The following is a 17,918-nucleotide window of genomic DNA, read 5'->3' as shown; positions in this document are numbered from 1 at the left end:
TATAGTTATGGATGATAACACATTGCCATGTTAAACTATATATACTACCTATTCACTAAATTAGTATAAATGTTTTTGTGTTACTTTGTTCAGTGACATCTGAGTATCCAAAAATATATTGGCACAAAATGTTCATTCAACGCTAGGCAGCAACAAGTTGCTGCACTGAATGAGAGGGAGAGAGCATGATAGGGTCATGTCTGCTAAGCTGCCACACTCCCACTGTGGGAAAAATCCACAAACCATAAGACATGTCCCGTGGGAAGCAAGAAACAATTGAGCCAGGATTGGGCTGAATTTGTCTCACTTAAGCTGTGAACATGTCTGTGAGTTGTTACCTTATAGAGGATGAATCTGTGAGCCAGTGTCAACCTTTACCATCAAAACTAACCAAAAATCTCAAATATATAAAACTATCATTTATTGCAAGCATCAAAGACATACAGTTGAATATCAAAAATACATTTCTAATTACAATTCATTAAGAAAGTTCACAGGCTGTTTTTACTTTTGCAACTAAAAAAAGACAAACTTTGACACGTAAAACTAACACCAGAAATAATCTTTTCACACCAGGCAGCAGACAGTAAGGAGTCTAAATGAATGAACATTAGTAAAATGTAGCATGCGTGATATTAAAAAAACAAATGTGAATGGCATTTCGGCTCAGTTATTAAACATCCTTCTTCAGGATGTAAAACAAAGACATTAACATCAAGTAACAGATTGTCTACAAATCCACAGATCTGGAGAGTGAGCCAGAAATGAAACAAAAAATATACAATTGTGGCAGTTTAAATGATATAGTCAGTGAAAAAAAAGCAAACAGTTTCTCACAAATAATTGTCTAGTATTGCAAGTGCAGGGGATCCCTCCCAGCAATAACATTCTTACACAAAATGCTTTCGAAATTAAAGTGTCCTAACGCTTTGTGGGGAAGATGCTTGCCAGAGACCGCGCTGGAAGATCAATGGCAAGTATCAATGTCTATGCTTTTTAAAACAGTCAAACCTGCATATCTAAGGAGGAACCATTTTTTTTACCATGCATAGGGCTTATGGGACTCCACAAAGGCTATCTAAATTTAGGACAGGAAGAGTGGTGCCGTGTCCCAAGTGCGGCAGTCCGAATGAAGATGATCTACACATATTTATATTGTGCCCGAAGATTCAGTCCTTTTGGGAGGACGTGAGTAATTTCCTGTCTAGTGCTTTGAACTTGCAGATCAAGGTAAGCGTTATATTGCTATATTTGGAAGCTCGGATCTGCAATGTGCTGTCACCAAAGACTGCAAAGCTGGTATTCTATGCCATACTTTTGGCTCTCAGGGAAATATGTAAGTTATGGGTATCTTCAGCTCCCCCAACGGAGGCTGGCTGGTTGCAATCGATGAGATACATTGCTAAGTTGGATATTTCAGACCAGAGAAAAAAGAGATATGAATTTTGGACTCCTTTTTTGTCCTGGTGTGGTTGAAGGTGGGGCAATCTGAAAATAAGGGTCCGATGATTAAGCCTTCACCTGCCTCAGCTGGTTACAGTCCCCTCTGTGTTGGCAGGAGGACATGGGAAAGGGTCTGTGGTCAAACGAAGGAGGAGGTCTCTCAATAGAATCCAAGGGCATTTTAGGAGAGCCTTCACCTTGTTTTGCCCCCGTTTTACAGCGTATGAGGTTTGAAAACCCAGGGTTGGCATCGTTAGATGAAGGGTGGAAACAAGGCAAATGAGGACAAAAAAAAAAGTGTCCTAGCTTCAAAATAGGGGTGGAAATGGTCAAGTAAGAGGGTGAAGAAGTTGGAAATTGGGAAAATGGAGGAAGACCTAATAGCTAGGCATGTTTAATAAATACAAAATGTTACTGCAAACAACTGATGAATGAATGAGTAATTGATATTAACCCAAGTACAATTCTGTATATAATTAGATGTGTCCTCTGAATATCAGCACTGATATATCAATGAGTTACATGACTATACAAATTCTATCAACAAACGGAATAGAATGGATGGCTGTCCCTTTAAAAAAGTCTCTCTGGTAGTCTGAGACCACTCTGATATCTTATAAATTGCTATAAAACAATATAAGACCTATGGTTTGAAAGACTGACTCTGTCTAAATTCAGAAATCTCTCTTCTTTAATTTGACCAACCCCAGGGATGGCATTTTTACATAGGCATGTTCAGTTCATTATGGCTCTTCTGAGCCTGGTGCTTCTAATGCCAGTCCTCATGACAGCCTAGATGAGTGGACCCTGGCTCACTGGAAGTCAGCTAAGCTTGCCAACTCTTTACACCCAGTGGCATCCCACTGGAAATAATCATGAAAACACTGACCCACCAATTTGTTTTAAAGCAGAGTGGACAAAACTAGAGCTGCATATAGGAAGCTGCTAATGTGTAGAAAGTTTATTGCTGCCTTATTACGGACAACATGACTCTGTGTGTTGTCTTTCATCTGGTTGGGCAGTTCACAAAATATACCCGTCCATCCTTGGTAACACTGGCACACAAATCTTTTCTTCATCAACCTGATAGATTTCTCCCCTGGCTTCCCAGACACAAAGAATCGTGGACTTTTCCCGGCAGCCCGGGTATGGATCGTGAAGTCCTTGGGGTCTAGATGCAGGTATGCCGCAGAGTCTTCATTCCTCCGGATGCATCGTCCATTCTTTTTGCAAAGTACTTTGCTGCAAAGCTTGGCTGCTGCAGTCACATTGATGACATAGTGGCCTAGCGGGCCATCAATGTACTTCTTCACTGTGTTGCAGCTCTCCTGGAGAAAGACAGAAATAGTCATCAGGCCATCCACAATCAAGTGCAGCATAATACTTAACTCAGTAGTAACAGAATCTTGGCTTCCGTCATCTTGTCATCTTGTCAGTTCAGGAGAATAGACAACACACACCAGCACCCTTACATAAGATCATTGATGTAGGTGGTGCTTCCATGACAATGTTGTGGTTCACAAGAGCAAACAGTTATTGCTGTCCAGCCGTGCTCATGCAACATACATATTCATGTACTACATTAAAAAATCCAACTTCACATTTATATTGATATGAAAAGCCATTGCATTACAAACAATCATATTAAACATCTATGTCTAACATAGGCACTCAAGGACTGGATCCATCCGGGATTTCCACATTAGATATATTTACATCTAATTAATGTTAACGGCACTCACTTACAGGTCCCTGGTTATCCTGAAAATATGACATAGAACCAGGTTTCCAAGGCCTATGTTGGACACAACTAACATTTGGGAGTCTACAGAATGAAATATGTCAATTGAAATACTAAATTCACAATTTCCTGATAGTGTAGCTATCTGTCTGACATGCATTTATGTATTTTACACTGAATATGATATTTCTTTGGCCTTGTTATGTTTTTATTAGAGGGTTCCTTATTTCTGTCCATAAATAACTTGTTTATTTTATTTTAGTTACTTTAATTACCTTCATGAGTATATATGTTCTTCTTTTATTCCTGCTAATGAACTTGAACTACTGACCACTCCTTCTTGAATTTCCCATGGTTCTACTGGATTTACATATGCCTTGACAGGTAAGAAAAGATGTTAGATGCCTTGCAGAAATAGGGCTTTATTTAAAGTTTGGTGGCAGCCTGCTGTCCCACAAGTGTGATGGAGAATTGTCTCCACCGCCCTGGCGGGCAAATGTCCACCATATTTAGAGGTCTCTGCCTACCTGCCAGCAGTAGCATCTCCTCCGCTAAGGCGGAGGAGCATCGCCTCACTGCTTTTCAGCAGTGTAAGGAAAAATAAAATGATAATAACTCAATGTACCTTTGCCAGGTGGGGTGGGGCTGCTCTGCTGACAGAGCAGGGGAGGGGAGGAGTGGTTTTCACCCCCTAAGTGCGCATGGTTTTTTGGCCGGCCGTCTCTGACCAGCCAAACATTCATGCGCACCTAGCATGTTCCCCACCCAGACTACATTGCAGCCTGGGTGGAGAACATGTCCAGGCTCCCATTCCCTGGCTGAGCACTGTGCCACGGTGCTCAGACCAATCACAACGCTGCATTGCAGCGTTGTGATTAGCTCAGGGGAACCTGGGTGCTTCATGTTCCGTCCGGAGGGGCGAGGAGGAGAGATGTGAAGAGGAGGTAAGTTTCATTTTATTTTTTATTTACCCCCTTCCTCCTCCCCTGCCTCCTCGCTCCGCCACCCCAGATCCGTGCCGGACACCTCTGCCTGTTAGGCATCTTGGTGCCTTCAGAGAAGGCACTTTAGCTTTTGCTGAGCAGACGCCAGGCACCTGCTCAGCAAAGGTTTTGTTTTTCAAAAGCAAACTCTCAGAGAGGGAGTTTGTTGTAACCCGGGCCAGGAAGGCAAAGCCGGACCCAATGGGGTCCCGGGTCAAACGCCGTCTGGAGGCGGGACGCCTTCCCCCCATTTGCATCACGGCTAGTAAAGGGGTGACCAGGACTGGTCCAAGAGCGAGCGTGAGACCCCCCCCATCAGGGGTCGAGCAAGTTAGGGCGAGGGGGGATAAAAAGGGCCAGTGGGCCATAAGGAAACACAACCATCCCCCCTCGCAAAGGAGAGAGAAGAATCCTTGGGATGCGACACGGAAGGGACCCCTGGGAGCAGGGAGGGCCCACGAAAGGGTACAGGGCATGCGGGATTGCACTTGCAGCCGGGGCAGGTCCAGACGGATACCCTCCAAGTGGGTAGCAAGTTGAAGCCTAGACCCGTGAATCAGAGGCCCAGACAAGGGGTCCCTCCCCTCCCGGGAAATTCAGGAGGCTGAGTCCATACTGCGAGCAAACACAAGGGGAAAGACAAAGAAATGTAAATGTGTACCATGGACATTAAATTAACAGTTGCTATGACCATGAACATTGCAAAATGTATAAACATGTGATATGAATAAACTGCGACCTTTTAAGGCACCAAAAGCATGTTGTTAGTGGCAATTTAAGGTTTAACAGGAACGCAGTTTGGTGGGGGGGGGGGCTCGCCTCCTGGAGGGGGTTGTTGAAAATCCAAAACTAATGGCACTGACACCCTGAAAGTTTTCTGCTGTTGGTGTGATTGTCATTTTTTATAATTCAGTGTGGGACTGCAAAAATTTTCAGAATGCCTGCCCTAAATAGGTATTTAGACTGACGGTCCACAGTGCGAACCGGGCGGTTTGCCTGACTCTAAATTGCGTGGTTGAACAGTTTGACTGACAGGATACTCTGCCACGTTTGTACGCTGTCCATCAAAATCAAAATGAGGATGCTAATTTCCCAAAAGTAAGCCATGAATTTTCAGGCATAATTCTTTCACTTAACCTATGCAAATCCGGCGCAGGGCTGGGGGCTATTTTGAGATGAAGACTCATGATCCAAGAGGTCTCACCCACATCTTGTACTTCGATAATGTATTTTCTCAGCTATTTAGAGGACCTTAAGCACATTTTTCTTGCCTCAAAAAGGCATTGGATCCCAGGTAATCATATTTCAATAGCTTCAGCCACAATAATCAATTTACTGACACAATCAGCAAGTCTCGCTGAATTTGTAACGTTTTTGAGGCTTGTTTGGAGCCTGTTCTTGATGCGCAAGATTACAAAATACAAATTGCAAAATCTCCTCCCTGCCCTCACAGATGAGAAGTAGAAAATCTGCATGTTAGAGATGAGAGTACACATAAAATAGCAATTTGTTACTTTGGTGTTTTTATTTCCATGTAATTCACTCTAATGCTGAAGTTGTTAAAAAAAAAATGTAAGTGCCTGGTGGTCTCATCAGGAGGCCACTTCCGCTTGCATCTCTCATTGCCAATGTCAGTTTTGCCAATTACAGTAACAACCAAACAACTAACTATCACACTAGTACAAGAGTGACAATTCTGACTATTCTCAGCCCCCGAAACTATCAGAATGGCCTCCCAGCAGGTATTAGTCATTTTTAATGTATATTGAATTAATAAACTGTTGTTGCGCTGGTCTCCAAATCAGACAAACAGTGCCACCATGTAGCAGACTGTCATAAGTTCCGGTGTTGGCAATTAAGTGCGGGTGTTGAGCACTGGAAACCACCGGCTCAAATTAAGCACAGCTCCACTCTCAATACATACCCCAAGTATGGCACATTCCTGACTTAACATCACCTTACCCAAAGCGCACCAACTTTTAACAAGTTTCACAAATGATTAATTTGCAGGTCAAGTCCGTATTACTGATTACAAATTACAGGCATCTTCACAAACCATTTGCAGTAATTTGGGGATAAATTGACTTCCTAGTGAGCTGAGCGAACCTAGTCGTGGTAATAAATACAAGTCCCTGATCCCTAGCAATAAATTTGTGTTGAAATTCTAAGATGCCAAGACAGTCTGTTTTGTGGTTACGCGGTCTTCGATGAGATATAGGGTACTAATAATTGAAAAATAGATTGTAGGACGACTCTAGATGGGGATATGCACAAAACATGTAGAGCAAATCTCCAACTTGACCAATTTAATCAAGGATACCCCTGAGGGGGTGATTCGTGCATGTTATCAAATAAATAAAAAATCATTTGGACATAATGACTGCAGTCTGAAATAATAGCTGTAATTGTGCGAAGGGAGGTGGGCATAGCGTATAACAACCAGACGCTAAGAAATCTGGTCCTAATGTGCCAGCGCATGGAAACACTAGCACAATGATATTCAAAGTACGGCCCGGGGGCCACGTGCGGCCCCCCCGACCTTAACATGCTGCCCCCTGGGCAACAGCAGCACTGGGCTGCGGTTTACTGGAATCAGCACTAACATTAAAAATTTTTAAATAAACGGCAATCATTTATTAAAAGGTTCATTTCAGTTAAAGAAAGGAAGTAACTAGGGAGCACGTCACCTCAGGTTGTACAGTTCCACATTGTGCGATTCAGTTCAGCCACTAGATGTACATGCTTCACTTCCACTACACCCACTTTATACCTCCCCCCCCCCCCCCACACCACCCTGCTGGCATTAATGCGGCCCTCGGTCACACCATAGACCGAAAATGTTGGCACCCAGAAAAAGGTTTGCGAGTACCCATGCACTAGCAGAAATGCTGTTTACATTTGTCCCCTAGACCACTGTCTGCTCCATTCGAAACTTTCCAAAGAGACCACTTCCGGTTTGCTAATCAGTTACCTTCCTTTGAGGTGGCAGTAATTGTTCAAAGGTGTGCTACAGGAATTGTGGTCCCCAACCACTGATGCATTTTATACCGAATTGCGATTTGGAAGGATGGCCCTTTTTTTTGCCCCTTCCAAATTTGATTCAGTATGAGTTGCAAAACCCATTTTACGAGTTCGAAAACCTTTTCTGACTCGTAAAATGGGTTTTGTATGAAAGAAAAAGACATTCTGCAGCTGCAAACCCAATGATTGGGTTTGGAATCGCAAAATCCTTTGGTATGACCCGGAAGTGAACGATAGCCTGGTTGGTTTGGGGGTTTGCATAGAAATCACGCAGCGACTTCATATCACGGTGGGAATAGCTAGAGAAATCATAGACACCACATACCATTTTGAACCAAAGAGACAAGTAACAACCTTATGACCCAGCATGAATGCCCAAAGAATAAATGGCGATGGAAAATGCTCCTGAGCGCCATACTTTCAGACAGGGTAGTGCTGCTGGTTGCATGGAGGTTTGACGACTAGGCAAAACAGGCTTGTGCTCTGCAAATAGGAGGTGAAGCTCAGTGATGTTGGAGAACTGGGCAAATATGAGGAGGTGTCACTGCCAGCAAGGAAGTCAGAGAAGCAGAAGTACTGGAACAGGGAGAAGAGATGCCCCAGAGTTTAGGCAGTAGAAGTGGGATGTAGGAAACCGGAAGAGTGCTGTGAACCGAATGCTATCTCTATAGGTCATGAATGACACATGGAAAAGGACATCACATCTAACATTTAATTTCTGACTTAAATGTATATTACTTAAATACCTACAAAATGGTTTTAAACGCTACCATCCAGCACGATGCCTAAGGTCTGCAGGGCAGAACCTCCTTGTAACCCCCAGATTTAAGCTGGTGACTAGAGGGGGCAAATCCCTCTTTGTACTGGGGACCAAAGCGTGGAATAAGCTTCCTTTTGCTACACGCTCCATGTCCCATGAAACCCAATACAGGAAGGCTTTAAAAACTTGGCTTTTTTTAAGAACTGACGCTGCATGTATGGCAATGGTTTAGGAATGTGATGTTCAGCGTGAAGTGTGTCTCTCCCACCAACCCCCTTCATCTGGGTTGGGTGAGCGCCATGATACTCTCTGAGTGATAATGGCGCTATAGAAATACATTTTACATTACATTACATTACATTACATTACATTACTTGTCTTGCCCAATTTTCTGATTAGGCTTTTGATGCAAATTTGTATTATCCAATACTTCCCTCGGTGGTATATACTTTTAGCTTAAAACGTCAGTGCCGCCCTTTGCTGAATGAATGGTGAGTGGCAGAAAGTATACTGTGCCAGACCCCATACGACCGTACCCATTAGGAGAGTGCCCTGGATGTTAGGTGAGGTGGCACTGCAGGGCGAACTCGCATGTGTAGACGGGACAGCTGTTGGTAATATCACCTATGAACATCCGGATGACTGTCTTCATGTGTCTGTTAGTTAATATTTAGGGTACATGAGTCTAATTGTCTAGAAAGATGGAAAGGACTTTCTAAAGTCTGGACGGAGACAGACTCCCTAGCAGCAATAGTCAGCACAAAAGAGTCTGTGATAAAGAGCGATGTCAGGAGAAGTTGAAGCCAAAGTTCTGCCAAAAGGGTATTCCACTGAAGAGAGCTGCCAGAGGCACGGGTCTGGGTGAGGCTACTTTACATCCAAGTGATCAATGGGCTTCTTTGAGTAGCTGGCTGATTAATTTGCCCTCTGGAGACCTCAGACCATCATCATTGTAGGATTATAGTGGTCAACCAATCCTCTAGGTCGGTCACAGCGTGCAATCCCCTGAAAGAATGGGGAGAAAATCTGGCCCAAAAGAGACTAAAAGCAAACCAAGCTTAGTTCTCCAAATCTTCCCTGAGGCACAGACCCATGTGGTTCACAAGCTTCCATCAGATGCTTAGATGATCAGTCTTTATCTGCTTGCTATAGACCACCTGGAGAGAGACTGAATTCTGTCTTGAGAGGCTTTTGTGAGATATACCATTGTCCAGCAAGCAAAGCAAATCCTTTATGCACTCTCTGGTCTGAAAGGCAGTTAGGGTCTGTTTGAGGGAGATATGTGTGTGATCTCCTGTAATGATGTTTACACAAAGGGACTTGGATCATATCGGGAAGGACTAAGTGGGACAATTGGCCACAAAAAACGAATACTTTTGGATAATGTGAAAACTAAACATGTCCACTATGTATTTTGCTACAATAAATTCCATGCCATCCAAGGACAGGCACTCAGTGGTTATTGCCCATAAGATAGGTTTTTGTCTTTAATACAAGGAGGAAGCCTTTTATGTAATGCACTTTTAGATTCCACAAAATAGACAGTGTGAACGGATGTGCACACTCTAAGGGTTACAACACTAAAGTTTCCAGACTGCTGGTACTGAAATTCCTCCATGTTTACTGGTACAGGTTATGCCGCGCATGATTCTTCCAACCAGTATAGTAAACTGTGCCATGCCCCGAGTGGCATTTCCGTGGAAGAAGGCCAAGGTGTGCCAAAGGTTATCCATTCAATGTATCAGTGATGGCAGGTAAAGAAACGTCCCAAGGTCTCCTGAATTTTCCCCTTCAAATACTTTTCTTCCTACAGCTGTTTGTGTAACCTCGTTGGAAACACAGTGGTGGACCTCCTGCACCGCCTGTGAGGCTCCAGCATACTGTGAAGTTGACCACCTGCAGGGGTGGAATGGATTGATCATGTCCAACGGCTCTACACAGCTCAAACAGCACCACTCACAGCAAGAGAGGGATCCTACTGCATCCCCTATGAGGTGTGCGTGGCTTCTTCAAGTCTTACATCCTTAAAGTTTTGTTGGGGCTCACTGCTCTTCTCATGATGCTTCAAATAGGTCTCCATGCACATCCGTGCTCTTCCTCCATTGATCCACGTCTCGTATCGGGAACTCAAACCTCTTGAGGGTCAACCTTCGATTTTGCCCTCAATGTTCTACTTGCTACAATATTGCTGTTTCTCTCAAACCCACAAAGCACTCACATTTCTTGCTGCTGTGTGTTTGCTAAGTTGAATGTATGAATGAATGAAACGTGTACATGTAAAGCACGCTGCCACTCCCACAGGAGCATCCTGGCACTAAGCGGTGAAGAATGTAACTATGGCAACTCAGTGGATTCTGGGGGATGTGCATCAGAGAATAAGTGAAAAACTCATCGCAACAGAGATGCCAAAAAGCCATCTCTTGAGCAGTCGTTGATGATACCATCTGATTCGATAAACCTCAACTCCCTATGAAGCTGGTTCCAAGCCTTTGCACCCAGAAACGTAAAGGATTTTCCTCCATGTGTTTTGAGTCCATACATGAGGGGTTTGAGCAGATTGGCTCAAACCATCCCATGACCCATGCCGTAGAGTAGTGAGTCACTCTGGAACTTGGGTATTGTGGCACCAGTGCTGTAAAGGTTCTGAAGATGTTTAATTTTTTTTATAAAAGAACCCAATTGTGCACTGGCAGCCAATGTAGTACTTTTAGGGCAGCTGAGGCAGAGGACTGTTGGGGGAGTTTGAGTACCGACCTGCCCACCGCGTGTTGCACCACCTGGAATTTCTGCAGAATTTGTTTGGATAAATCTGCATCCAAACTATTCCAGTAGTCCAGTCTCGCTGTCATCACTGCAATGGCTACAGTTTTTCTGCCAACAGTGAAAGATATTCAAAGATTTTTTCCAGTGATGTTATGAGGCTGAAACTCGTTCCAGCCACTGCCAAGGCTTGCGGGCGAAAGGACAGAGTAGCGTCCAATTTTACCCCTTAGGTTCTTTACGACCTCAACTGCGGGAGGTGGTGCGGGGGTGGCATTTGGCCACCATAGGGCCAGGTGAGAGGAATTGGACTTCCTGAGGCGTATAAACTTTATTTTGTTGGTGTTGCAATTGAGATGATTTGCGTGCATCCACCGAATGACTTCGGTTAAGCAGTTTTTGAAGTTGATCTGGGAACCAATAGAGTCTTTGTCCAACAAACAAACAAGGCAAATTTACTCCACATGTGAGAATAAGCAAATTTCCTCCATCCTGGCTACCTTGGTGGCCTTTCCGCTCATAGTGTATCCTTGGCAGTTCCTTGGACACTCATTTAGCATTTGAAAATGCATTTATTTACTTTAACTCCTCTTGATCCACCTGCCTTTTTGCGGGCATTTATAGCTTCAGCCTATGCAAGCTCAGCGCGCCTATCCATGTATGCATGTGTGTTTTGGATTGCGTGATCTTTATGCAGCTGGAGCATTTAGCCCAGATGCAAAATGCAATATATTTCTGAGGTGAACAAATTGTATTGTATTGTATCATAAATTTATATAGCGCAAAAAACTATCACCCTGCGGGTATCCTGGCGCTGCGACTTACCAAGTTGTCACTAGGCAGAACAGATAGCCTATACGCTGATTTAGAGAGCTCATATTACTCATCCCTAGGGAAGAGCAAAGTCTTGAAGCTTTTTCTGAATGGGAGCAGTGATGTGCAAGGGGTTTAGTGAATCAGCGCCCGAATGTCCCCGTGGCCATTTGCAATAAGACTGTGGATCTGAAAACCACACACATCTGCGGGCAGAGCTCGCATTAAAAAAAGTGCAGAATGACTTTAATGGGATTAACTAATGTGGTTATTCTATGTATGGCTAAGACAAGTGTATGTGAAAAGAGGAAAGCGTGGGCATTTTTTATTGCTTTGATTGTGATTGGGCATGCTTTATTAATTAAATATGAAGGCTGTGGATAGTGATGTATAGGTGAAGCCAGGATAACATCTCAGATGTTGAAGAAACATACAGGGGTTCAATGACATTGCAGAGGGCAGAGTGTGATGGGAGAGGTGTGGAACCAGTGTCGGTGGGTGTCGGGTGGTGGTTGTGTTGTGCCTGTCGCATGGCATCAGCAAGCCCACTGTACAAGCCCACAGTTAAGACTTGCAAGCAGGTACAGAAGCTACAGCAACAAAGGAGTTCTGGAACTCGTACATACTAGGGTGTACGGGAATATCACACTTCCGTAGAGCATCTTTGAAGATTTGTTGTGCATTATGTTGCAACAGTGGGTAAACAGGAAGTTACGTCTGCTAGAAGGACTGAAAGAGCTTCATGCCAGAGGAGGCACTAGAAGGTAGACATTCTTGAAAGAAAAGCGGGCAGTGTAGAGTAACGAGATGAGTGTCGCTGGTGCCTGGCCAGGTGGCATTGCTCTATGATATGTACACCTCAGGTTCTATGCCCAGGATGAGCACGAGCAGAAAGCAAGCCCCTGCGGCGCAGGGTGGCCCGATCCTTTAGGAGCCCCTAAACTTCTGAGGGGTTCCCATTCAACATGGGCCGTAACACAGGCCACTGTGGAACCGGGGGCCCCAGACGCTCCCCGGGACCCTCAATCCATGAAAAGGGGGCCCCATCCAGCCCATGACTATTGAATATTTGTGAGATATGGGTGACTTGGGACCCCACATCACATTCCGCAGGGGGGGGGGGGGCATTATTTTGCTATACGCCACTTCATTCAGCCCAAGGCCAACCAATACCTGTAAGGGATGGGCGTCTCAGGGGCCCCTCATCACATTCTGCACATGGGCCCCATCATTTTGCGTTATGCCACTGAGGGGGGGGGGGGTGACAACGTCTTTCACTCAGTTGTATGGATGTGGGAAGGAACAAACGAATGAGTATTGTTTGCAGTTCAACCTTTGCAAACTAATGTCCTTGCGTTACTAACGTGGGAGATTTCGTTTTGACGTGAATGCCCAGTGCCTGTTACACAATATGACAAGACACCAAATGCTATTTCCCTCAGAAATGATATTTATAACGAAATGATGTTTTTCCTTCTGCTTTTGTCTTACCGGAGAGCTGGCATACTGGATGCTGCCCCAGAGCACCACCCCGGCGGCCCCCAGCGCCGCGCTCTCGCCGATGGTGTGGATCAGGTCAGCCTGCAAGTGAAAGAAAGACAGCTGGAATAAATCATATATTTCAAACACTGCTTCTTGGTGCCCATCACATCAAATATATCTTTCTCACATACATTAAAATTCTTAAGAAGAGACAATACTGCAGGGACGATATATCAAAGAGGTCTTGGGCTCCTAAGGACTGACACATTTGTGGCCCAGTTTTTGAACTGGAAGCTAAAGTTCTCACGCACAGCCAAAGTTAAACCGCCCCCCCCGCCCCCCATAATCCATTCATCCATGAAAGTGACATCGATGGAGTGTATCAGAATGTTTTTGCAGGTTTTCTACATGAATTGCTGTGGCAGCGAAATATTGTTCTCAGGTACTGTTCTAAATCATGAAGCACTGAGATATTTCATGAATTTCTATTGCGTAGTGCCAAAAAAACGCTGAAATTCGCAAGCTACGCAAATGGTAACATTTAAACTAAAAGCTATTCTTATGACCTCACTCTTAATAAAAACAGATGCAGTTAAACATGTTTTAATTCATTTTATAAACGAGATTGCACGCCACATTCCCCTTGGAACTTTGACAGACAACTGTAAATGCTCCAAGGTGTTGTTATGAACAGGTCATTAGCAGGCCCTACGACCAACCCACTGTGGGCATCCAACCTGTGGTGTTTCACAGCAGCAGGAGGCCACATGGCATGGGAGCCGGCCTTGCTCTGAGCTGATCCACTGCTGGCGGCCAATCCGTAAGGCACGCGACCTTTGGCTGCACACAGCGGTGGTCGGCCCCAGTGCCTGACCTACAGCCAGGCCGTGTACTCATTCCTCTGCGGCTGGCCACCCAGTGCTTTTTATCCGCCAACCCGAAATGGCTGAAGGGAGAAAAAGCTTTCTTGGCCAATCAGATTCGAGTATTATTTCAATTTTTGGAGCCACAGAGATCCATGGCTTAACGGTCCTTGTATCTCTAAAATGTAACATCTTCCCGCCCAACCCAAGCACCTTTTTTAAATGATAATTTCTCAAAAACTACTGAACGTATTTACACTAAACCAAGCAATAGGCATTACTTTTTGTGAAGCTTCCCCAGCATGTTAAATTTGATGTAATTCGGTTCCGGCGTGTTTTTCTGGATTGTGGAACAAAGACTTCTATGGTGATTAAAATGGGAAATTACACTTTTGGCACCCTCCTCCCTTTATATTGGCTCCTGCTTGATGCATCTGCATGAAACTTAACATGGAGCACCCAAAATGGATATGTTGTTATTTTTTTGGGACAAATGTTTTATGCAGATTTTTCAAGCTGCATTTATCTATCTATCTATCTATCTATCTAGATAGTAGATATCAGGGCAAATTTTCACCTGTTCCTGTATTGGTGATTCTCTTTGGGAATTAAGGTTAATAGTGAAGCTAGGCAGGTTTAGGGAAGAAACATTTTAAAAATATCATTTTTATTGAATTTATATAAGGTGATAAAACAATCAGGCATCACGGCATACACAGGGTTCATGATATAATGGCTGGAAAGAGTTTGGCAGGCGTGTCAAGTGTACAATTGACTGTTATAGATGTACCAGTTAGTTCACCAAGCTGACTCTGTTGGCATTTCCGGAGTACGTCCCTAACCACAACCCTCCCCTTCCTCTTTATCTACTTGGGACCCTGATTCATTCCAATTCATCTCTTTGTATTCAGAGTACCGGTCCCAAATCTTGTTACATTTTTGGGAGCACCCTCTTCTTTGTAGATTAACGCGTCAGCCTGCATGCACCAGTCCACATTTTGGGTCTACCTAGCCATCCTCAGTGGAAACTCACTGGTCTCTAATTGGACTGTTTTTTGTTTCGCCACCATCAGGGTAGTATTACAATACAGGAAGTCATATTTGGATAGGGTCTTTTCCCTCCATATCTCCAGGAGCACCACCTAGGTTGGACCTATATCTCAGCCTCAAATACTCTTAAAGACACCTCGTTACCCCCTCCTAAAATGGCCTTAGACATGGGCAGATGACAGAGTGTGACTTATAGAGCCCTCCGGCGCACAGCTCCACAGACACCTGTCATTAGTAATTCGTCCAATCTTGTATAATCTTATTCTTGTGAAATATGCCCTATGCAGGATTTTAAGTTGTACTAAACGAAAGCCTGCCCTAATGGCGGCTTCCTTAGGTATTGTCATGCCTCAGATCAGTCCTCATCATTGAATAGCCTCAAGTCTATTTCCCATCATTTGGGTACAAACATTTTTGGCTATCTACAGCACCTCAATATTTATAGTGAAACAGGCTTTAATCAGATATATGTTTGCCAGTTCTCACCTCAGGAGGGTGAGGTGCTGTTTTACTCTTGATCTGAAATATAACATTCACTCTCTCCCCTTCTTCTAAGGACTAAGGCCCGATTACGATCTTGGCGGACAGAGTTACTCCGTCACACACGTGACAGATATCCCATCTGCCAGATACAAGTCAATTATATCCTATGGAACTTGTAATACGGTGGACGGGATAACCATCGTTTTTGTGATGGAGTATCCAATCCGCCATGATCATGATCAGGTCCTTAAACACCAGATTGAGGATTTTCCTCTTTAGTTAGCGCCCACTCTCGCCCACCAAGAGAACTCTCTGCTGTTTTTCTGGACACCTCACTCAACCAGAAGTAGGCACTAAAGTGATATAAGTAGCAAGTAATAGCCAATAGGTAAACGCTAAAAGGTGCATCAATTGAACTGAAAAGGATGCATTTGATCAAATAAAATGTAAAACATTTAAGATAAGTGTCTCCGTCTCTGCATGAACAGTGACTTGAGTATTGAAGGAATGTCCTTGAAATACCAAAGGCACATGCAGCCATAAGTCTTTATAGAACAACGGGGGCCCAACCTTTTAATACTTTTCATATACAGTGATTAAATTACAGTCTAGACCTGACGTCAGAAAAGGAAACTCGGGCATTGTGCTATATTTGGAATTATTAAGATTATTTTCTTAGGGCATCGAAGGAATGTTCTTTGTGGTGCTAGGCACTCCTTGACCAGTAGTTAACAAGTTAGTGTAGAACATGGCCACCTAGACAGATATATTCTGCCACACCTCCTAAGACCATACAAGAGTGTTGCTAACACAGTGTAAGTTGCATGGATGCAGAGGTTGCAGTGCGGAGAGGACAAAGCATGGGCCTCACTCTTTGTGTCAAAGTAAAGTATGGCGTGGCATGTCCATATGGAGAGACATTGTAGTAGACAGAACTGTGGTGTACACGCAGTGCTTAATTTGAGCCGTTGGCTGCCGGTGACGCACACTGGCACTCTATTTTGGGGATTGGCACTTATATTACCTCAATAGACTCTGAGCCCGAGCAAGAGAGAGAAAAACGCAAAAGGGAGAAGAAGGAGGAAGAGAAAGATGGAAAAACAGAGACAAAGAGAGAAAGCAGGGACGAAAAAGAACCTGTATAAAAGAGATATTATTGCGACAGTAAGAGGGTTAAAGAGGCATGAGGTTGGAATTAAGACTGTGTAGCCTTGGTATTCAGCACCCTGACCTCCTATGCGGCCAGCCACAGGCTGCTGAGCAACACTTTGGGCCCGACTGTTGTGCCGTTATGATAGTCACCATCCCGCCTGCCATCGCTTCCTGATCATACCTTGGGTGGGTGGGTTGGGCTGCTCTCTCCGTTCTGGAGCATCGGCAGGCCAGTGTTTTCCCTAAATAAACATACATTTTCATGTCTCGCATGCCCGAGCAGTCTCCTTCTCCATCGCTCCTCTCCCTGGGAGGTCTTCACTAAGAGACATGTTGTGCGCCTCCGTCAGCATGGCTTCTCGTCTTCCCATTGTCACTCATTGAGGATCTTTAAGTGGATAGTATTGAATCCAATCCAATATGTCTACATTACAGACCCCTAAGGAGACCTACCCGTTCCAATATGGAATGGCAGTTTTTTCCTGAAGTAACTTCCTGTTTCTGGCCTATATAAGGAGGAAATCTTCTCTACGTTTTATGTCATAACGCTTCAAGTGGGTTCAATGTGTTCCCGCGCTCTTAAACTTTCTCTTGGGGTTTTCCCCTGGATTTTGTCAGTCTTGATTCCTGCCTTGCTTCCTTCAGGTTCCTCACTCGCTCTTCAGCTTCAACTCTGCTGAGTCTGCCTTCTACTTCTTCAGGGTATTTCTTCGATTCTTGAGGCAAGTACCTCTGTTTAGCCCTGGAGCTTCGCCACCATATCAGAGTTTTTTCCCTTAGTGCCTTTTCCTCCATTGGGACTCTTTCCGGAAGACACTTTCTCCTAGTCGCTACCTAGTATCGATGGAAAGGTCGCTACTGGAAGATATCACTCCTACCTTTGGCACATTAAAACTGTGAAGACCTGAACGTCCAGAGCTAGAAGCAGCCTGAGGAAGTCCATTATGCGTTAGCCTCATGCCACCAGCCTGTGTGGATTGCAGTGATGTGTAAAAACTAAGGCTCTCATTATTTAGAGATTGGCAGGCTGTAGTCTGCTCAAACATGCACCCAGAGATCTCTGTGCCATCAGAGGGGCTGCCACCATGGTGGCTCTCCTGAAAGCACTGAAGCTTGTTGTGCAGGTGCAATGTTCAACATCAATCAATCAATCAAATCAATCAGGCGTTTGTTAAGCGCGACTACTCACATGTAAGGGTCTCAAGGTGCTGCGTGCACAGCAACATTTTTTGATTTTATGAAACTCCCAAAAAGAGAGTTTGTGTTTGAAAAAAAACCCATAAATGTTCCTGACATGCTGGGAATTTTTGTGTGGGCTTCATTTATTTGTTTTCTGTTCAAGACTGACACGCTTTCTCGCGTAGTCC

General features: G+C 44.3%; 1 protein-coding gene across 4 annotated transcripts in view; it reads right to left on the bottom strand.

Moving 5' to 3' along the window:
• Positions 1–404: 404 nt before the first annotated feature.
• Positions 405–17,918, bottom strand: part of LOC146856158 (hyaluronidase Eo Hy-1-like) — a 123,508-nt gene continuing 105,994 nt past the window's right edge. For all 4 annotated transcript variants that reach the window (XM_085654204.1, XM_085654205.1, XM_085654203.1 and 1 more), the window contains 2 exons: positions 13,013–13,102; positions 405–2,771 (listed from right to left, as the gene is read on the bottom strand). In XM_085654204.1, coding sequence (XP_085510330.1) covers positions 2,346–2,771; positions 13,013–13,102 — 516 coding nt within the window. In that variant the 3' untranslated portion in view covers positions 405–2,345. The remainder of the gene's footprint in view (positions 2,772–13,012; positions 13,103–17,918) is intronic.

The sequence above is a fragment of the Triturus cristatus genome, chromosome 4_1, assembly GCF_964204655.1.
Source record: "Triturus cristatus chromosome 4_1, aTriCri1.1, whole genome shotgun sequence".
In the NCBI taxonomy this organism is placed as follows: Eukaryota; Metazoa; Chordata; class Amphibia; order Caudata; family Salamandridae; genus Triturus; species Triturus cristatus.
The sequence above is the reverse complement of the archived record's forward strand: the minus strand, read 5'-3'. Positions and strand labels throughout refer to the sequence as shown.